The sequence below is a fragment of the Musca domestica genome, unplaced genomic scaffold (assembly GCF_030504385.1).
Source record: "Musca domestica strain aabys unplaced genomic scaffold, Musca_domestica.polishedcontigs.V.1.1 1, whole genome shotgun sequence".
Taxonomy (NCBI): Eukaryota; Metazoa; Arthropoda; class Insecta; order Diptera; family Muscidae; genus Musca; species Musca domestica.
Window position 1 is genome coordinate 39,483,558 of NW_026712114.1, and position 23,852 is coordinate 39,507,409.

Below are 23,852 nucleotides of genomic sequence, written 5' to 3' on the forward strand. Positions count from 1 at the left end.
TTTAGCTATTATTTGTGATCACTATTTAGGCATGAATTATTGCAAACTTAAAATGGCCAAAAATTCCTTAAATATTAGCAATTCCAGGTTTTAGCTATTATTTCTGATCACTTTCTTAGGCTGAATTATTTAAACTTTAAAATGGCCATAACTCCTTAAATATGACATTCGGGGTTTTCAGCTATTATTGTGATCACTTTTTAAAGGCAGAATTATTGCAAACTTTAAAATGGCCATAACTCCTTAAAATATGACATTTCGGGTTTTAGCTATTATTTGTGATCACTTTCTTAGGCATGAATTATTGCAAAGCTTAAATGGCATCAAACTCCTTAAATATTGACATTTCGGGCTTTTTAGCTATTATTTGTAATCACTTTCTAGGCATGAATTATTTTAAACTTTAAAATGGCCATAACTCCTTTAAATATGACATTCGGGGTTTTCAGCTATTATTTGTGATCAATTTTTAGGCATGAATTATTGCAAACTTTAAAATGGCCATAACTCCTAAATATTGACATTCGGTTTTAGCTATTATTTGGATCACTTTTTTAGGCATGAATTATTGCAAACTGTAAAATGCCATAACTCCTTAACTATTGACATTTGGGGTTTTTAGCTATTATTTGTGATCACTTTTTTAGGCATGAATTATTGGCAAACTTAAAAAGGACATAACTCCTTAAATATGACATTTCGGGTTTTTAGCTATTATTTGTGATCACTCTTAGGCATGAATTTGCAAACTTTAAAATGGCCATAACCTTCATATTGACATTCGGGGTTTTAGCTATTAGTTGTGATCACTTTTAGGCATAAATTATTGCAAACTTAAAAATGGCCATAAACTCCTAAATATTGACATTTCGGGGTTTTTAGCTATTATTTGATCACTTTCTTAGGCATGAATTTTTACAACTTTAAAATGGCCATAATCCTTAAATATTGACATTTCGGGGTTTTCAGCATATTTGTGATCACTTTTTAGGCATGAATTATTGCAAACTTTAAAATGGCATTAACTCCTTAAATATGACATTTCGGGTTTTTAGCTATATTTGTGATCACTTTCTTAGGCATGAATTATTCAAACTTTAAAATGGCCATAACTCTTAAATATTGACATTCGGGCTTTTTAGATATTATTTATAAATCACTTTAGGCATGAATTATTGCGAACTTTAAAATGGCCATAACTCCTTAAATATTGACATTTCGGGGGTTTTAGCTATTTTTTGTGATTACTTTTTTAGGCATGAATTATTTGCAAACTTTAAAATGGCCATTACTCCTTAAATATTGACATTTTGGGGTTTTTTAGCTATTATTTGTGATCACTTTTTTAGGCATGAATTATCGCAAACTTTAAAACGGCCATAACTCCTAAATATTGACATTTCGGGTTTTTAGCTATATTTGTGATCACTTTTTGAGCATGAATTATTGCAAACTTTAAAATGGCATAACTCCTTAAATATTGACATTTCGGGGTTTTAGCTATATTTGTGATCACTTTTTAGGCATGAATTAATAAAACTTTAAAATGGCCATAACTCCTTAAATATTGACATTTCGGGGTTTTTAGCTATTATTTGTGATCACTTTTTAGGCATGAATTTTCAAACTTTAAAATGGCCATAAATCTTAAATATTAACATTTCGGGTTTTTAGCTATTATTTGTGATCACTTTTTTAGGCATGAATTATGCAAACTTTAAAATGGCCATAACTCCTTAAATATTGACATTTCGGGGTTTTTAGCTATTATTTGTGATCACTTTCTTAGGCATGAATTATTGCAAAACTTTAAAATGGCCATAACTCCTTAAATATTGACATACGTGGTTTTAGCTTTATGTGATCACTTTTAAGCATGAATTATTGCAACTTTAAAATGGCCATAACTCATTAAATATTGACATTTCGGGGTTTTTAGCTATATTGTGATCATTTTCTTAGGCATGAGCAAACTTTAAATGGCCATAACTCCTTAAATATTGACATTTCGGGGGTTTTTAGCTATTATTTGTGATCACTTTTAGGCATGAATTATTGCAAACTTTAAAATGGCCATAACTCCTTAAATATTGACATTTCGGGGTTTTTAGCTATTTTTGTATCTCTTTTTTGGGAATGAATAGTTACAAACTTTAAAATGGCCATAACTCCTTATATATTGACATTTCGGGGTTTTAGCAATATTTGTGATCACTTTTTTAGGCATGAATTATTGCAAACTTTAAAATGGCCATAACTCCTAAGTTTGACATTCCGGTGTTTAGCCATTATTTGTGATCACTTTTTTAGGCATGAATTATTGCAAACTTTTAAATGGCCATAACTCCTTAAATATTGACATTTCGGGGTTTTAGCTATTATTGTGATCACTATTAGGCATGAATTATTGCAAACTTAAAATTCCATAATCCTAAATATTGCATTTCCGGGTTTTTAGCTATTATTTGTGATCACTTTTTTGGGCATGAATTATTGCAAACTTTAAATGGCCATAACTCCTTAAATATTGACATTTCGGGGTTTTTAGCTATTATTTGTGATCACTTTCTTAGGCATGAATTATTGCAAACTTTAAAATGGCCATAACTCCTTAAATATTGACATATCGTGGTTTTTAGCTATTATTGTGATCACTTTCTTAGGCATGAATTATTGCAACTTTAAAATGACCATAAGTCCTAATATGACATTTCGGGGTTTTTAGCTATTATTTGTGATCACTTTCTTAGGCATGAATTATTGCAAACTTTTAAAAGGGCCATAACTCCTTAAATATTGACATATCGTGGTTTTTAGCTATATTTGTGATCACTTTTTTAGGCATGAATTATTGCAAACTTTAAAATGGCATAACTCCTTAAATATTGACATTTCGGGGTTTTTAGCTATTATTTGTGATCACTTTCTTAGGCATGAATTATTGCAAACTTTAAAGGGCCATAACTCCTTAAATATTGGCATATCGTGGTTTTTAGCTATTATTTGTGATCACTTTTTTAGGCATGAATTATTGCAAACTTTAAATGGCCATAACTCCTTAAATATTGACATTTCGGGGTTTTTAGCAATTATTTGTGATCACTTTCTTAGGCATGAATTATTGCAAACATAAAATTGCCATAACTCCTTAAATATTGACATTTCGGGGTTTTTAGCTATTATTTGTGATCACTTCTTAGGCATGAATTATTGCAAACTTTAAAATGGCCATAACTCTTCAATATTTACATTTCGGGGTTTTTAGCTATTATTTGTGATCACTTTTTTAGGCATGAATTATTGCAAACTTTAAAATGGCCACAACTCCTTAAATATTGACATTTCGGGGTTTTTTAGCTATTATTTGTGATCACTTTCTTAGGCATGAATTATTGCAAACTTTAAAATGGCCATAACTCCCTAAATATTGACATTTCGGGGTTTTCAGCTATTATTTGTGATCACTTTTTTAGGCATGAATTATTGCAAACTTTAAAATGGCCATAACTCCTTAAATATTGACATTTCGGGGTTTGTGGCTATATTTGTGATCACTTTCTTAGGCATGAATTATTGCAAACTTTAAAATGGCCATAACTCCTTAATATTGACATTTCGGGCTTTTTAGCTATTATTTGTAATCACTTTCTAGACATGAATTATTGCGAACTTTAAAATGGCCATAACTCCTTAAATATTGACATTTCGGGGGTTTTAGCTATTTTTTGTGATTACTTTTTTAGGCATGAATTATTGCAAACTTTAAAATGGCCATTACTCCTTAAATATTGACATTTTGGGGTTTTTAGCTATTATTTGTGATCACTTTTTTTAGGCATGAATTATCGCAAACTTTAAAACGGCCATAACTCCTTAAATATTGACATTTCGGGGTTTTTAGCTATTATTTGTGATCACTTTTGAGGCATGAATTATTGCAAACTTTAAAATGGGCATAACTCCTTAAATATTGACATTTCGGGGTTTTTAGCTATTATTTGTGATCACTTTCTTAGGCGTGAATTAATAAAACTTTAAAATGGCCATAACTCCTTAAATATTGACATTTCGGGGTTTTTAGCAATTATTTCTGATCACTTTTTTAGGCATGAATTATTGCAAACTTTAAAGTGGCCATAACTCCTTAAATATTGACATTTCCGGGTTTTTAGCTATTATTTGTGATCACTTTCTTAGACATGAATTATTTCAAACTTTAAAATGGCCATAACTCCTTAAATATTAACATTTCGGGGTTTTTAGCTATTATTTGTGATCACTTTTTTAGGCATGAATTATTGCAAAACTTTAAAATGGCCATAACTCCTTAAATATTGACATTTCGGGTTTTTAGCTATTATTTGTGATCACTTTCCTAGGCATGAATTATTGCAAACTTTAAAATGGCCATAACTCCTTAAATATTGACAATACGTGGTTTTTAGCTTTTATTTGTGATCACTTTTTTAAGCATGAATTATTGCAAACTTTAAAATGGCCATAACTCATTAAATATTGACATTTCGGGGTTTTTAGCTATTATTTGTGATCATTTTCTTAAGCATGAGCAAACTTTAAAATGGCCATAACTCCTTAAATATTGACATTTCGGGGTTTTTAGCTATTATTTGTGATCACTTTTTTAGGCATGAATTATTGCAAACTTTAAAATGGCCATAACTCCTTAAATATTGACATTTCGGGGTTTTTAACTATTTTTTGTTATCTCTTTTTTGGGAACGAATAGTTACAAACATTAAAATGGCCATAACTCCTTATATATTGGCATTTCGGGGTTTTTAGCAATTATTTGTGATCACTTTTTTAGGCATGAATTATTGCAAACTTTAAAGTGGCCATAACTCCTTAAGTATTGACATTTCCGGGTGTTTAGCCATTATTTGTGATCACTTTTTTTAGGCATGAATTATTGCAAACTTTAAAATGGCCATAACTCCTTAAATATTGACATTTCGGGGTTTTAGCTATTATTTGTGATCACTTATTTAGGCATGAATTATTGCAAACTTTAAAATTTCCAAAATTCCTTAAATATTGGCATTTCCGGGTTTTTAGCTATTATTTGTGATCACTTTTTTGGGCATGAATTATTGCAAACTTTAAAATGGCCATAACTCCTTAAATATTGACATTTCGGGGTTTTTAGCTATTATTTGTGATCACTTTCTTAGGCATGAATTATTGCAAACATTAAAATGGCCATAACTCCTTAAATATTGACATATCGTGGTTTTTAGCTATTATTTGTGATCACTTTCTTAGGCATGAATTATTGCAAACTTTAAAATGACCATAAGTCCTTAAATATTGACATTTCGGGGTTTTTAGCTATTATTTGTGATCACTTTCTTAGGCATGAATTATTGCAAACTTTAAAAGGGCCATAACTCCTTAAATATTGACATATCGTGGTTTTTAGCTATTATTTGTGATCACTTTTTTAGGCATGAATTATTGCAAACTTTAAAATGGCCATAACTCCTTAAATATTGACATTTCGGGGTTTTTAGCTATTATTTGTGATCACTTTCTTAGGCATGAATTATTGCAAACTTTAAAAGGGCCATAACTCCTTAAATATTGGCATATCGTGGTTTTTAGCTATTATTTGTGATCACTTTTTTAGGCATGAATTATTGCAAACTTTAAAATGGCCATAACTCCTTCAATATTTACATTTCGGGGTTTTTAGCTATTATTTGTGATCACTTTTTTAGGCATGAATTATTGCAAACTTTAAAATGGCCACAACTCCTTAAATATTGACATTTCGGGGTTTTTAGCTATTATTTGTGATCACTTTCTTAGGCATGAATTATTGCAAACTTTAAAATGGCCATAACTCCCTAAATATTGACATTTCGGGGTTTTCAGCTATTATTTGTGATCACTTTTTTAGGCATGAATTATTGCAAACTTTAAAATGGCCATAACTCCTTAAATATTGACATTTCGGGGTTTGTGGCTATTATTTGTGATCACTTTCTTAGGCATGACTTATTGCAAACTTTAAAATGGCCATAACTCCTTAAATATTGACATTTCGGGCTTTTTAGCTATTATTTGTAATCACTTTCTTAGGCATGAATTATTTCAAACTTTAAAATGGCCATAACTCCTTAAATATTGACATTTCGGGGTTTTTAGCTATTGTTTGTGATCACTTTTTTAGTCATGTATTATTGCAAACTTTAAAATGGCCATAACTCCTTAAATATTGACATTTCGGGGTTTTTAGCTATTATTTGTGATCACTTTTTTAGGCATGAATTATTGCAAACTTTAAAATGGCCATAACTCCTTAAATATTGACATTTCGGGGTTTTTAGCTATTATTTGTGATCACTTTCTTAGGCATGAATTATTGCGAACTTTAAAATGGCCATAACTCCTTAAATATTGACATTTCGGGGTTTTTAGCTATTATTTGTGATCACTTTTTTAGGCATGAATTATTGCAAACTTTAAAATGGCCATAACTCCTTAAATATTGACATTTCGGGGTTTTTAGCTATTATTTGTGATCACTTTTTAGGCATGAATTATTGCAAACTTTAAAATGGGCATAACTCCTTAAATATTGACATTTCGGGGTTTTTAGCTATTATTTGTGATCACTTTCTTAGGCATGAATTATTGCAAACTTTAAAATGGGCATAACTCCTTAAATATTGACATTTCGGGGTTTTTAGCTATTATTTGTGATCACTTTTTTAGGCATGAATTATTGCAAACTTTAAAATGGCCATAACTCCTTAAATATTGACATTTCGGGGTTTTTAGCTATTATTTGTGATCACTTTTTAGGCATGAATTATTGCAAACTTTAAAATGGGCATAACTCCTTAAATATTGACATTTCGGGGTTTTTAGCTATTATTTGTGATCACTTTCTTAGGCATGAATTATTGCAAACTTTAAAATGGCCATAACTCATTAAATATTGACATTTCGTGGTTTTTAGCTATTATTTGTGATCACTTTTTTAGGCATGAATTATTGCAAACTTTAAAATGGCCATAACTCCTTAAATATTGACATTTCGGGGTTTTTAGCTATTATTTGTGATCACTTTCTTAGGCATGAATTATTAAAACTTTAAAATGGCCATAACTCCTTAAATATTGACATTTCGGGGTTTTTAGCTATTATTTGTGATCACTTTTTTAGGCATAAATTATTGTAAACTTTAAAATTGCCATAACTCCTTAAATATTGACATTTCGGGGTTTTTAGCTATTATTTGTGATCACTTTCTTAGGCATGAATTATTTCAAACTTTAAAATGGCCATAACTCCTTAAATATTAACATTTCGGGGTTTTTAGCTATTATTTGTGATCACTTTTTTAGGCATGAATTATTGCAAAGTTTAAAATGGCCATAACTCCTTAAATATTGACATTTCGGGGTTTTTAGCTATTATTTGTGATCACTTTCCTAGGCATGAATTATTGCAAACTTTAAAATGGCCATAACTCCTTAAATATTGACATTTCGGGGTTTTTAGCTATTATTTGTGATCACTTTCTTAGGCATGAATTATTTCAAACTTTAAAATGGCCATAACTCCTTAAATATTAACATTTCGGGGTTTTTAGCTATTATTTGTGATCACTTTTTTAGGCATGAATTATTGCAAACTTTAAAATGGCCATAACTCCTTAAATATTGACGTTTGGGGTTTTTTTTAAGTATGAATTATTGCAAACTTTAAAATAGCCATAACTTCTTAAATATTGACATTTCAGGGTTTTTAGCTATTATTTGTTGTCACTTTTTTGACAAGGAATAATTATTACAAACGTTAAAATGCCCATAACTAATTAAATATAGACATTTCGGGTTTTTTAGTAATTATTTGCGATCACTTTTTATCCATGAATTATTGGTAACTTTAAAATGGCGGTAACTCCTAAAATATTGACATTTCGGGGTTTTTATACCCTCCACCATACTAAGGGGGTTATTAACTTTGTCATTCCGTTTGTAACTCCTCGAAATAAATATGTCAGAGCCAACAAAGCATATATATTCTTGATCAGCGTAAAATTCTAATTCGATATCCGTCCGTCTGTCTGTTGTTATCGCGCTGTCTTTCAAACGAATTGAGATAGAAGGCTAAAATTTTGCACACATGTTTATTTTTCCAGTAGGCAGGTTAAGTTCGTAAGTGGGCCATGTGGGTCCAGGTTTTCATATGGCCCCCATATAACGGTACCTCCCGATATTCTGTATTTTGATGATTTTAGTATTGGTATTTAAAGTTCGAAATGTATACTACAGCCTATGACAGAAAACTGTCTGTGCAGGTCCTCGTCTTCGTATAGCGCATATAACGGTACCTTCCTATATTCGGTATTTTGACGAGTTTAACATGCGTCAAAAAAGATGAAAAAATTTTAAAAAAGAAAATGGACCAAAAATTTCATTGACAAATTTTTCCGCGATTTTCTTATATTTCAAACTTTTCTGGCAAGAGACCATTACGAATTAATGGGAATTGTGAAAATGGGCCCAGCGATTCTTGATTTATAAGCAGAATAAATAAGATCTATTTCATTTAAATATATATTGTACATATGTTTCTATATATCCGATTTCTTGGCTCTCAGCATCACTTTTATTGTCAGAAGTGGCCTTTTAATGAATTTGTGATTTGGCTGGGATTAAAATATTGCGGTTTAGTGGAAATTTTCGTATTTTCTTACAAAAAAGTTAGGGTCTATTTAACCCGCTGAATATTGTCCGATGGCAGCACAAATTGGTAGACTTCTGCCCATTTCCAAAACTCTAACTTAATGTAAATTTTTGCGTCGATTGTTTCATAATTGTGGCATATAGAGATACTGCAAAATCAGGAAAATTTCCTGTCTTCGGTCAATTTCAACCCCTATATATTTAGCAATCAACTCCAAAAACAATAAGGTTCTATTCTGAACCTAGACCCTCCTCTATATTTAATGGTATTAGGCTAAGAAGAAATTTCGTGAGGATCGAGCTATAATTGCGATTGTTTACAAATTAACATGGACAGACGGAGGAACATGCATAGCTAGATTGACTATAGTTTCCTATGTCGGGGACCAAATTTGCGAGTTGTTACATAATTTTCGGCCCAATGGAACTTATAATACCTCCAAAACATAGTGTTGTAGGGTATAAAAATACCAAGAAAAAACGTCGATGAAAAAAAGTTCAAATTACAGGCCCACAAGAAAATATTGGAAATTGCCATATAATTAAAAAAAAAAAAACAGCTTAACAAATATAACACCACCTTTCCAAATTTTGAATAATTTGAAGTAAATGTAAAAAAAGACGCAACATTCAAGTGTTTTGAGATGAGATGTCTAAAGTAAATAAATTCCGATGAAATTATCCAACATCTAAATTTGAAAGTAAACAATTCTGATCGAAATTAGAACACAAACTATTTTTTATTAAACAAACATACGTCACTTTTTCGCACTATGACCTTGGGTATTCATCTTATTTGGGTTAAATTTCATATATAAAGGCGAGAGTTGAGAATTTCAAAGCATCACAGTTCCAGTTTACAATCTATCGTAGCAAAAAACGCAGTAGTAGCAGCTATAATCATGAAGAGTTTTGAATATATTGGCGTATTTATTGTGCTTATTGCGACAATGAATAGTTTTGTATCGACAACTACGCCCACAAATCCTACAGCGCCTACAAATCCGACAACACCAACAAATCCTACAGCGCCTACAAATCCGACAACACCAACAAATCCTACAGCGCCTACAAATCCGACAACTCCAACAAATCCCACAACTCCGACAACTCCCACAACACCTACCACTCCCACGACTCCAACAACTCCCACAACACCTACCACTCCCACAACACCAACAACTCCCACAACACCAACAACTCCCACGACACCAACAACTCCCACTACTCCAACCACACCTGCAAACCCCGCTCCACCAGCTACACCTCCTGCAGTACCCTCGCCACCGCCAAATGGCGGCGGTGCCAAGAAGAAACGAGTAAAAATTACAAATTTAAAATTTTCAGTTAAACGTAAAGTCAAAAAGAACAACCAGAAATCTGGTTAAAATGCATACAATATTGTTACGAAGTTTGTCAATATCATTTTCCATTACTTTTCTTTATCCTGTTATAATTCAATATTTGTTTAAAAAATAAATCTTTTTCTTTACACACACATATTTTTGTGATACATTTATTTGGCTTGTAAATATTGAAATCTGGGTAACACAAATTAAAAGATCGAAAATTAAAAGAAATGGATTTATAACGGATAAAATTTGGAGTGCTGCTTATGTCCAACAAAAGTCCAGGCATTTGGCAAAATTTCGTTGAGAGCCAACATGTCAAGCCTAAACAACAATATTTTGTTGTTGTTTTGAAATTTTGGATTCATAACAGGTAAATTCCTTCCACAAGAAATAGGCATATGGTTTCAAATTAGGGGTTTCAAATAAGAGGTGTTATTCTGAATTCTCACTTCAAAAATTACAGAATGATTACAATTAAAAGAGGTAGGAGTTGCAACGTTGCGACATGGAGACCGTTGAGTTATCTTACAACGAGACTATTCTATTGGACCGAAAAAGATCTCTACCTAATTTCAAAGCCCTATCCTAAATATTATGAACTATATCTCAAAGGATGGGGTTGCCTTTGTATATGGTCAAAACTATATCGGGTCATAATAACGTTTGGTCCAAGAACCAAAAACACCTTTAGGGTTTTGATTCAAAAGAGCGTACTATCGAGAGCACAGTAAAATTATAAGAAATTTGCAAGGAATTGTGAAAAAGTGCCAAATGAAAAAAAAAACAAATTTTTCTGAAATAAACTAGGTTTGTATACCCTTAACATAAGGCTTGAGAGAGTATATCATTTATAACGGCCAAAAAGTGCCTCAGCGAAATAACGGTTTTAGACCCTATGTCTCTTTGGACCAAATCCGTTTTAGGACATTTGGAATCTATCTAGCGATGTCCGTCCGAAGGGAGTATCGGATTTGGTCCAAACTTGCTACATCGTAATATTATTATCACACTTAGATCAAGTTCGGAGATGGGCAATACCGTTTCACTCCCCCACAAAAGGTCAAAATTTGGAATATCCTTGAAGCACATAAAAGGCGAAATTAACATCCGAATCCATTTAAACTTAGCACATCTCAATACTTTACATTACATTTTGTATACCCTCCACCATTCTATGGAGGGTATATTAATTTTGTCATTCCGTTTGTAACTCCTCGAAATACTCATGTCAGACCCAACAAAGTATATATATTCTTGATCAGCGTAAAATTCTAAGTCGAATTAGCCATGTCCGTCTGTCTGTCTGTTGTAATCACGCTATCTTTCGAACGAATTGAGGTAGAAGGCTAAAATTTTGCACACGTGTTTATTTTTCCAGTAGGCAGGATAAGTTCGTAAATGGGCCTTGTAGGTCCAGGTTTTCATATGGCCCCCATATAATGGTACCTCCCGATATTCGGTTATTTGATGATTTTAGCGACATTATTCACCGGAATTGTTTCAAATTTGGTATTTGAGATTCGTATTGGAAGCCTATGACAGAGAATTTTCTGTGCAGGTCCACGTCTTCGTATAGACCCCATATAACGGTACCTCCCAAAATTCGGTATTTTGATGATTCAAGCGTCATTGTTCACGGGAATTGTTTCAAATTACGTATTTAGAGTTCGTAATGGGAACTACAGTCTGTGACAGAAAATTGCCTATGCAGGCTCAGGTCTTCGTATAGGCCCCATACATCAGTAACTGCCTATATTCGGTATTTTGACGAGTTTAGGTACAATACCCACCGAAATTGTTTGAGACGCGTATTTGAAGTTCGTAATGGTTGCTACAGCCTATGAAAAAAAAAAGAAAATTATCTATACTGGCCCATGTCTTCGCACAGCTCCGACATAACGATAAATCCCTATATACGATATTTTGATGATTTTAGCTACATTATTCACCGTTTATTTCAGGTTTCGAATTTGAATATGGCAATGGCTAATGGCAAACAATGCCTATGTAGGTCCACGTCGTATAGACGCCAATATAACGGCTATATTCGGACTTTTAAAATTTTAACAGAATTTTTTAAGAATTTTATTTTTTGAAAATTCCCAAATTCGTTTCAAATGGTGGAGGGTATTCAAAGTTCGGCCCGGCCGAACTTACTGCTTTTTAACTTGTTAATTACTTTTTTTTTCTTGGTCCTTTCCCGGCGAAGCGCTTGCTTGGTATTTTTTAAGTGCCAACCTTGCTTTCGAAAATACTCTAGACACAATAGTCCAACGGATTGGTATCCGGAGATTTTGATGGCCATTGTGGAAATGAAGCGAGGAACCTCATTTTGTAGCCATTCATGGGTGGCGCGTGCTGAGTGCAATGTGCTGAGTCCTGTTGGAATGTCCAAGGTCAGCGCCAAAATGTTTGCGTGCCCAAGGCTTTAATACACCCTGCAGAATATTTTCGCGATAATATTCGACATTTATTCTGATACCACGGTCGATTAATACGAGCGGAGAGCGACCATCGGCTGCTATAGCGGCCCACACAATCATCATGGTCGGGGAGCTGTATCCATATATACATTTGAGACGATTTGAAATTTTTGCATCTTCAAAACCGTAATATAACGCTGATATCAATGACATCCAGCCTAGAATTAATTCGGCGAAATTGAATTGAAACAAATTTTTGCAGTTTGTACGAAAAAATTGGTATTTTATTTAAAAGTTAGCTGAGGGCAAATAGATTTTAACCAGACCTATTTTTTCTGGCCTTTCTAGCCTTCCTAGCGCCCGCCTGATTTCTCATAACCCTTCTAATCACTGTAAACTTTAAGTTCTTAATTCTAACAATTTTCCTTACAGGACCTGTTGGGGTTGCTGCCGTTGGAGCAGAAGTGGCAGCTGGTGCGGGAGTAGTAGAACTAGTATCGGCAGAAAGGACGAATGTGCCAAACATGGCAAACAGGGCCAAAATAATAGATAACCACTTCATGATTTAGGCTTTATTTGATTTCAAGTCTTCTATCGTTGATCCAAACTGGAACTGTGCTGGCTTAATGTGTTAAGTTCCTAACTATTTATACAAAAGTTTGACATTTTTGCAACTAAAACACATGTGTGTTTGTCACTATTTTTTCGGATAAATTTCGATATTTGTAGAAGAACAAAAGCATTCGATTCTAGCCACACACTTGTCTAAACTATGGGGTCGACAAATGTTTCATATGTCTGAAGGTCCCTGTCTTTGTTTACAGCATAAGACGAAATGCAAAGTTCATTCCAAGGTGTTAATCGTCATGAACTAGGTATCTATACATATATGGTTGAGAACGGAAGTAGTTATGCCTTCATCTGAACTGTGTATGTTAAATGCTAAAAAATTAGCAAGTTTCAGACGGTGTTCCGACTAGCATTTCACTAAATATATCCCATCTTTATACTAGATCTTATTTTTTAGAACGATTGCAGCATGAGAATTTTGGACAAAACTTCATAATGTGCGATTAATCTCCCGCCAAACGTTTGTAAGCAACTTGCAAAGCTTCATGGGTGGCATCAGTTATATAGGGGAATATACGAAAACGTGAACCGGTGTAGACAATAAACTGCCCAAAAAAGGCGATGCCAATTACTAACTCTAAATGCCAATCTCAGATAATTCTTTGAAAAATATGTAGAAAATCAATAAAATACTTAACAAACTTAATTTAACCCTTTCAGTGTCAATGAAAATTTTTGTCGAGATAAAAATCTGAAATTCCGTACTAATTTATTAAAATGTGTTCAGAAATTCGAAAAAGAAACTAATAGAATAGAACTGCAATATTTTTAAATAGCGAACGTGTCTGTTATTAAAAAATATCAAAAATAACGGTTCGTAAGAAAAACAAAAAATGGCAAAGAAAGAGAGTACTTTTAAATGTCAAATATATTTGACAAAAACACTGAAAGGGTTAAGGTAGGAGTGGGTGCCCACTTACGAAAGCCGATATCAAGTTTGAAACAATGTAGGTGAAAAATGAGACAGAAATCATCAGAATACCGAATATTGGCAGGTGTAGTTATATACAGGGTGAGATGAAAAAACTGCAACCAACTTCAGACAGCTGTCGTTTCTAAGCCGCTCGTCCTACAGCTGTTGAAATTATTCCAGTGATAGTTCATTATATTGTTTACAAGCGTACAAAAGCATTTTGGTGAGAATTTTCAAGAAAAAAAGTTATTCGTGATGGAATTCAAGCGTGATAGTGTGATTTCTTTATATTTGGCTGGAAAACCACAAGTGGCTATCGTTAGAGCACTCCAGCATTTAAATGTGAATAAATCCTTTGTATGTCGTACCATCGCTTTTATCTGTACCATCGCTTATCGAAAAAATAAAGGTGTATTAAAGCCTTGGGCACGCAAACATTTGGACATTCCAAAATTACTCAGCACCTTCGCACTCAGCACCCACCACCCAAGAATGGTTACAAAATGAGGTTCCTTGCTTCATTTCCAGCGCACAATGGCCACCAAAATCTCCGGATACTAATCCGTTGGACTATTGTGTCTGGAGTATTTTCGAAAGCAAGGTTGGCACTAAAAAATACCAAAAGAATGGGTCAATTTACCGCAGAGCAACATTCGGCAGGATATACGGTTTCGAACAAATCTAAATTTATTCTAAGATTTGATGTTATTTCCGACATATTTGGCATTCATTCAATAAAATTTAAAAACATTTCAAAGTATTGCGTTTGACTTTGTTGCAAGTTTTTATCTCGCCCTGTAGGGCAAAACTTGGACGAATTTGGACAGCTTTTTAAATGGATGAACTGCCTAAAATTCCAAAAATACCTTAAATCTGCCTGTAAGGTTATATAAAGCGTATCCCCTTTTTTTATACCCTCCACCATACTATGGAGGGTATATTAACTTTGTCATTCCGTTTGTAACTCCTCGAAATACTCATGTCAGACCCAACAAAGTATATATATTCTTGATCAGCGTAAAATTCTAAGTCGATTTAGCGATATCCGTCTGTCTGTCTGTCCGTCTGTCTGTTGTAATCACGCTATCTTTCGAATGAATTGAGATAGATGGCTAAAATTTTGCACACATGTTTATTTTTCCAGTAGGCAGGTTAAGTTCGAAAATGGGCCATATGGGTCCACGTTTTCATATAGCCCCTATATTCGGTATTTTGATGAATTTAGCGACATTATTCACCGGAATTGTTTCAAATTTGGTATTTGAATTTCCAAATGAATACTACACCCTAAGATAGAAAATTGTCTGTGCAAGTCCATGTCTTCGTATAGCCCCCATATAACGGTACCTCCCGATATTCGGTATTTTGATGATTTTAGCGACCTTTTTCCCGGAAGTAATTTAAAATTTGGTATTTGAAGTTCAAAATGGATACTACACCCTAAGACAGAAAATTGTCTGTGCAGGTCCACGTCTTCGTATAGCCCCCATATAACGGTGCCTCCCTATATTCGGTATTTTGATGATTTTAGCGACATTATACGCCGAAATTGTTTCAAAATTGGTATTTGAAGTTCGTTATGGAAACTACAGTCTGTGGCAGAAAATTGTCTATACAGGTCCAGGTCTTCGTATAGGCCCATATATCAGTACCTCCCTATATTCGGTATTTTGACGATTTTAGGTACAATACCCACCGAAATTGTGTGAGATGTTGTATTTGAAGTTCGTAATGGATGCTACAGCCTGTGACAGAAAATTGTCTATGCTGGTCCAGGTCTTCGCACAGCTCCAATTTAACGGCACCTCCTTATATACGATATTTTGATGATTTTAGCTACATTATTCATCGTTTATTTCAAGTTTCGAATTTGAATATGGTAATGGCTTATGACAAACAATGTCTATGAATGTCCACGTTGTATAGACCCCAATATAGCGGCTATTTTTTAAGGATTTCATTTTTTGAAAATTTCCAAATTCGTTGCAAATGGTGGAGGGTATCAAAAGTTCGGCCCGGCCGAACTTACTGCTTTTTAGCTTGTTTAGATTTGAACGGTATTTTCTCTGATGCAGATCCAGACCATAATAATCAATTACTGATTGAGCATACGGCACTTCCTCACATTGAACCCCGTAGGACATTGTAATGTCCATCGCCATCAGTATGTTCAATTCTTTATTATAATGATTTTAAATGTGAACGATTTTGAATCTAATATCTAGATTGAGAGAGATAGATGTATACCCTCAGCCAATGTTCGATTATTTAAATATATTTTAACTTCTGTTATAATTATTCAAATTGTTGACCCTCTGTGGAGTAGGGTCCGAAGGAATGGGCCAATAATGCCCATTTCGTATCAGACCTAAATAAATATAATATATGATGGACTATATTTTTTACTTCCTTCACTTTATATGAGATATGTGATAATTTTTAGAAAATGTGAAAATGTGGGTGAGTTACCAGATAAAGTCGACCGAAAAGCCGACCGGGTTCGCAGATATATATCATCTTCACAACAGATCTTGTTTTAGCAAAAATGTTTGAATGTGTGATATTTGAAGAGAGTTGGACACTTATTTCGCTTTCTTTGAACGTTTTGCTTTTCAAAATCTTAAACCGTATGTGGGGGAGGTATCAGAAGAAATGGTCCAATCTCTACTATCTCTATAACAGATCTTGTGTTGATGGGAATATTGAAATGTGCCAAGTTTGAATGGAATCGGATGTTAATTTTTTATGACCTTAATGGATCTTCAAAACTTTGACCCCTTGTGGGGGAAGTACCAGAAGGAGTGGACCGATATATCCCATCTTCACAGCAGATCTTGTGTTAGTAGAAATAATGGAATGTATAAAATATGAAGAGAACCGGATGTTTATTTCATTTTGGTTATTCAAAATTTCGACACTTTGTGGGGAAGGTTCCAGAAGGAATGGTCCGATCTCTACCATCTTTATAGCAGGTTTTGTGTTGATAGTAATATTGAGAAGTACCAAGTCTGAATGGAATCGGATGTTAATTTTATGAGCTCCATGGATATTCAAAATGTTCACCCTTTGGTGGAGAGGTACCAGAAAGAGTGGACCCACATATTTCATCTTCACACCAGACCTTGGGTTAATAAAAATATTGTGATGTGTGTAACTTGAAGACAATCGGACCCTATCATATTTAATAAGAGTTATAATTCAAAATATTAACCCGTTGTGGGGGAGGTACATGATGGCTTCTTCGGATTAGAAAGAGCCTTACCAGTCGAAAATTTTTCGTATAAACGCTTAATGGTGTTCTTAGAAGGAGCACTTCTCACATTTTTTAATGTTTTAAAAGCACGTTGAGTTTTCACAATTAACTTCTTCTGTTGAATGTAAATTTCAGAGCGCTCGCGTGGCGTGTATTGGCTCATGGTAAAAATCTGCTTCAAACGCGGTATGTCATGAAGCGATGTGACATCTCTGTCAAAAGTTATGGCGTTGTCAGATGGGTCCGTCGAATATGGACAACCCTGTATAACGATGTACCAATTTTGGACCACATCGGATAGTCCTCTTGCGAGACAGACGGACCTACGGGCATCGCTAAATCGACTCCAAATGTCCTGCAAAGGGATTTGGTCTGGAGTCTTAACTGTATCAAATAATATACTGGCTAGAGAGCCATACGGCTGAGGGTATAAAAAAGTCGACCAAAATAATGCTCGTATTATTATCAGTAATATTGCCGATGTTACTTCCGGCCAAACTTAAAATTTAATTAAATATTTTCACAGATGAAAAACAAAACAACATTTAATATGGGTTATAATTTTTCCAACAAAAACATTTTATTATTAAAAACAAAAAAGAAAAAAAGAATAGAACAATATTTTGTTAACCCGACTTATTTTTCTTCACCCTACGAATAACTGTGAATTTCAAGTTTTTAATCTTAACAATTTTCTTTATGGGTCCGGCTGGAGCGGCATCTGTGGGTGCTTGTGTTGTTGCTTCTGGAGCTTGAGTACTTGTATCCTGTGCATTGGAAATGCTGAATGTACCCAATATAACAAATAATGCCACGACAATAGATAACCACTTCATGATTCGAGCTTTGTTTAGATTTGCAATCTTTAATAGTTGACAGAGACTGGAGATGTGATGTGTTGATTCGTCTAGATTTTCTCTATTTATACAAAAGTATCCATCATAAAATGATTAAATGTTGGCATTGAAGTACGCAATTCGTAAACACGATTATTTATTTTTATCACCATATTTACAAATAAAAAAACGATATTTAAGTTGAAGAAGAACGCGAAGCTAATTATTTGACACTTGTCCAAACTATTCGCTGGAGCAAAGCGTAATATCCACTCCAAGGTTACCCCTTTGTTCTCGTCAAAAATAAACCAGTCTATGTACACTTTCTTACAGGCAAGTATTTTATTACGACCTTCATAAATACAAATATTGGCAAACATTTTTATCCATTCATTTAATAGTTGAAGAAATAACTGCCAATTTAAGTGGAGTTCTCTTAAAATCAATAAGGCGTGTTTGAAATTAAAAAACATGTTAAGGCTTAAATCACCAACAGCACTATTTAATGAAAAATGCAAAACATGTGGCAGTTGGAATAAGCTTATTTTTATATCCTACACCACTCTCTGGAGAGGGTAATAAATGTTTCATTGAGCCAACACGTTTTTTTTTTTAGTTTTAAACACCCTGAAATATTGGTCCTAGACGAACCATGGACCAAATCTGTTTCAGGACAAATCGACCATTCATTTCAGCACATTTGGAGTCAATAACCCTCGAAGGAAGTATCCAATTTAATCCACACTCGACACATTGTAATTTGTAATATTATTATCAAATTTAGAACGAGTTCGGAGATGGACAAATAGGTCAATTCTTTCAAGTACCTCCCCCCGTAAAAGGTCAAAATGTTCAAGAAAATTATTTACCTCATAGAAAGAGAAATGATAATTCGATTTTGTGCAAACTTTATAAATCCCAACATTTTTGTTGGTGCTAGGACAGGTGCGAAGGTACTTCAGGAATTGGACTGATATTGTCCACTATCGCTCAATCCCTCAAATCATTTCCATAATAAATATAACTTTTACAAAATGTGAAATAATAGTTCAATTATCTTCGAATCTCACAGATCCCAATAATTTTATTGACGAAAGATCTGGTGTGAAGATGGGATATATCGATTCTCTTCTTCTGGTACCTCCGTCACAATGGGTCAACATTTTGAATAGCCATGAAACTGCTAAATGAGCATCCGATTCGACACAAGATATGTTATAAATATTGAAGATATCGGTCCGCTCCTTCTGGTACAACTCCCCACAAAGGGTCAGCATTTTGAATAACCAAAACACTCATAAAACGCGAATTGAGCATATTTCAACAAAACAAAATGTTAGTGTGTAGATGAAATATATAAATATATGATAAAAAAAATGCAGCAAAGACAAACGCCATAATTTTCCCAGATAGGAAAGTATACATGGGTCTTTCTATCTCGCCGAGCTGAGTTGATCTAGCTATGTATGTCCGTCCGTCCGTCTGTCCATGTTAATTTGTAATCACTCTACAGGTCGCAATTATGGCCCGATCTTCACGAAATTTAGAATGGAGGTAGGGATAGGGTCAGAATATAGGGTCTTTTGGAGGTGATCGCATAGTATTTAGGGGTTGAAATGGACCAAAAACTGAAAAAATTACTGAATTTGCAGTAGCTCTACAGGTCGCAATTATAGACCAATCGAAGCGGAAGTTAGAATGGGGCTAGAGCTTAAGGATGGGCAGAAACCTTCCAATTTTGATGGTCAACGGGTAATATTTAGTGGGTGAATATTTTAATTCCCAGCGAAATCACAAATAGACGAACACGTCAATTCTGACCGTTACGTAGATGCCGATAGTAAATATATTGGTTATATATAGCGAAATATATACAATGTGTATATACAAAGGAAGGGGATGTTAGTTAAAATGCTTATATCTCAAGAATGGCTGAACCGATTTTGACAAATTTTGTCAATTCAGAATGCCCTCTTGACATAAAAGTGTAAAATCTAAAAAAATCGCAGAAAAATATACCAATAATGATATTAATATAGATTTTGTAGTATTTTGTGACATTTTTTTTATTTTTTCATATTTTTTATCGCATGCGATTTTTTCAATTTGACTTATAATATTTTGTAATATTTTTTCACCTTACAACACAGGTTGAGGTTATTATATACAGATTGCAAATATCGTCCGATCCTCACGAAAATTTTCACAAGGGTAGGGTTAGGCTCAGAAGGGCTAGGCCTATTGTTTTCAAAAATGTCCGCAATATATTAGTGGTTGAAGTGGACCAACAACTAAAAATGTTCCTGATTTTGCAGCCGATATAAAAGTTCCATAAAGTTAGAGTTTAGGACAGCAGGACAGTTAGAGTTTACCAGCATTACTTACAGGCGATATCCGAAATACACAATAGGCGAACATCTGGCTTTTTTTGCTGATTTCGTTGACGAATATAGCCAAATATCGTAGACAAGCAAATCATATAGATGAGCCTAAATTTGGAGGTATGGGGGGCTTCTTTTTGGAGATGATTGCAAAATATTTAGGGGTTCAAATTAACCAAAAACAGATTTTTTTTTTTCCGATCACATAATCGAAGCCAATCGACACGCCTGTGAGGAGAATTAAGGACAGGGAAGAATTCCAGCATTTTGGAGTGCATAAATATTGAGCAAATGTGCTTAGTCAAAATCCTAATTTCAAAAGCGTAATCTTCCAATATGGATTTGGACATAAGGGGGCTTCTAACATATTGTAGTGTTGTAGGGTATAACATAGTCGGCCCCGCACGACTATAGCCTTTGCTTACTTGTTTTTATACCCTACAACACTATGTGTTGGGGGTATTATAAGTTGCCATGATTTGTGCAAAATGTCATCTACATCGGATAATAAATGCGACTTGCATTTTGTTCACATAAATACATGGACTGACATGCATAAATTAACTCAGAAAGTGATTCTATGGAGATCCTCTAAAGTAACTATGGGTCTATCTCGCTTTCTTCTCCATGTTACAAACAATCCCAAATTATGACAGATAAATTAATTGAAAATTGTGACCGTTTGTGAGTGAGATAACAGAAGGGGTTCGCAGATATATATCATCTTCACAACAGATCTTGTATTAGCCAAAATGTTTGTATGTGTGAAATTTGAGGAGAGTTGATATATCAAATGATATATAGCCTCTCTAGGCATATGGCTGAGGGTATAAAAACCCAGTAAATCAGACGAAAATCACATTTTTTAAAATTATGGATGAAGATTCCTTTTGATCTCAAGAATTGCTGGACCGATTTTGACAAATTTTGTCAATTCAGAATGTCCTCTTGGTATAAAAGTGTAAAATCTTTAAAAATCGCATAGATGCCAATAATGATGTTAATATAGATTTTGTAGTATTTTGTGACATTTTTTTATACCCTACAACACTATGTGTTGGGGGTATTATAAGTTTGATTGGGCCAGAATTTATGTAACACCTCGAAATATTGGTTTCCCATATAGGAAAGTATATATGGATCTTCCTAGCTTGCCGAGCTGAGTCGATCTAGCTATGTATGTCCGTCCGTCCGTCTGTCCATGTTAATTTGTAATCACGCTACAGGTCGCAATTATGGCCCGATCCTTACGAAATTTTGCACGAAGGTGGGGTTAGGGTAAGAATAGAAGACTATTTCTTTTGGAGATGATCGCCAAATGTTTAGGGGTTGAAATGGACCAAATACTGAAAAAATGTCGGATTTTGCAGTAGCTATACAGGCCGCAATTATAGATCAATCGACGCGGAATTTCGCATGTAGCTAGAGTTTAGGGCAGGGAAGAAGCCTACCAATTTGGGTGGTCATCGGATAATATTTAGCGGGTGAAATAGACCATATCTTTTGTGTTGAAAAAATTCAAAAATTTTTCATTAAACCGCGAATATTTTAAATCCTGGCGAAATCACAAAGCCATGACAAGGTTACTTCTGATCTTTACATTGATGTTAACATCCAACAAATCGGATATATTGCAAAATATGTGCGATGTATATGTCTATCAAAGAACATATGCTTGAAAGATCTCTTATATGTCGAGAACGGCTGAACTGATTTCGACAGTTCTCATTAATTCAGAATGGCCTCTTGGCAGGAAAGAAAAATCGTCTAAAAAATCGCATAAAAATATCTATCTAAAGATGAAAATATTGATTTTGTAAAAATCTCTCATATTTTTTCAATTTTGTCATATTTTTGTCATATTTTCATTTGGAATCAAACATTTGGTAATATTTCTACAGCTAACAAAACTAAGTAATTAGGATATCAGGATATCATATACAGATCGCATTTATGGCCCGATCCTTACGAAATTTTGCATGGGGATAAGATGAGGGTCAGAATAGAAGCCTACTCTTTTTGGAGATGATCGCCATATATTTAGGGGTTGAAATGGACCAAAAAATTGCAAAATTGTCAGCAGGTCGTAATTATCGCCCGATCCTCACGCACATTTGAATGGGGGTTACCGACCATTGCAAAAGCCATGCAGTTTTGGATGGCCATCCAAAAATATTCAATGTGTGAAATAGTTTGCCAACTTTTGTAGACAAAATACGAAAATGTTCATTCCAGTGACTTTTTGGGGAATTCACAAATACAGGAAAGACACACTTCTGACTATTTCGTTAACGCTGATTTAGTTGAAGAATATAGTCAAATGGCTGTATATCATATAGATGCGTTTCAGTCAAAAACCAATAATAAATGTTAATCTTTTGCCACTTCTGAGAGATTATGGGTCTTTGGGAAATATTGGTTCCAGATCTAGGAAGACCATTTACGTTCATCTACCAATAAATTGGAAATGAGCAAATTAGTTTATGTTGCTATTATTCGAAAATTAGAGAACGAAACCTGATGGCTTTCTTTTATTATTTGTCACAACATCTTGTGGAATTCTTTCCATTTCAACCCCTAAATGTATGGCGATCATCTCCAAAAAGAGTAGGCTTCTATTCTGACCCTCATCTTATCCCCATGCAAAATTTCATAAGGATCGGGCCATAAATGATATCTGTATATGATATCCTGATATCCTAACTACTTAGTTTTGTTAGCTGTAGAAATATTACCAAATGTTTAATTCAAAATGAAAATATGCCAAGAATATGACAAAAATTGAAAAAATATGAGAAAATATTACAAAATCAATATTTTCATCTTTAGAGAGATATTTTTATGCGATTTTTTAGACGTTTTTTCTTTCCTGCGAAGAGGCCATTCTGAATTAATGAGAACTGTCGAAATCAGTTCAGCCGTTCTCGACATATAAGATATCTCTCAAGCATATGTTCTTTGATAGACATATATATCGCACATATATTGCTATATATCCGATTTGTTGGATGTTAATATCAATGTAAAGATCAGAAGTAACCTTGTCATGGCTTTGTGATTTCGCCAGGATTTAAAATATTCGCCGTTTAATGAAAAATTTTGAGTTTTTTCAACACAAAAGATATGGTCTATTTTATCCGCTAAATATTATCCGATGATCACCCAAATTGGTAGGCTTCTTCCCTGCCCTAAACTCTAGCTACATGCGAAATTCCGCGTCGATTGATCTATAATTGCGACCTGTATAGCTACTGCAAAATCCGACATTTTTTCAGTATTTGGTCCATTTCAACCCCTAAACATTTGGCGATCATCTCCAAAAGAAATAGGCTTCTATTCTGACC

General features: G+C 34.0%; 1 protein-coding gene across 1 annotated transcript; it reads left to right on the forward strand.

Moving 5' to 3' along the window:
* The first annotated feature begins 9,622 nt into the window (after window positions 1–9,622).
* LOC105261948 (integumentary mucin A.1-like) lies at window positions 9,623–10,108 on the forward strand. The gene has a single exon (XM_011295089.1). The coding sequence runs from the start codon at window positions 9,623–9,625 to the stop codon at window positions 10,106–10,108; it is 486 nt and encodes a 161-aa protein (XP_011293391.1).
* The last annotated feature ends 13,744 nt before the right edge of the window (window positions 10,109–23,852 follow it).

Excerpts from the sequence above, each read along its gene's own strand:
- LOC105261948 (XM_011295089.1), top strand. The coding sequence starts at position 9,623 with ATGAAGAGTTTTGAATATATTGGCGTATTTATTGTGCTTATTGCGACA.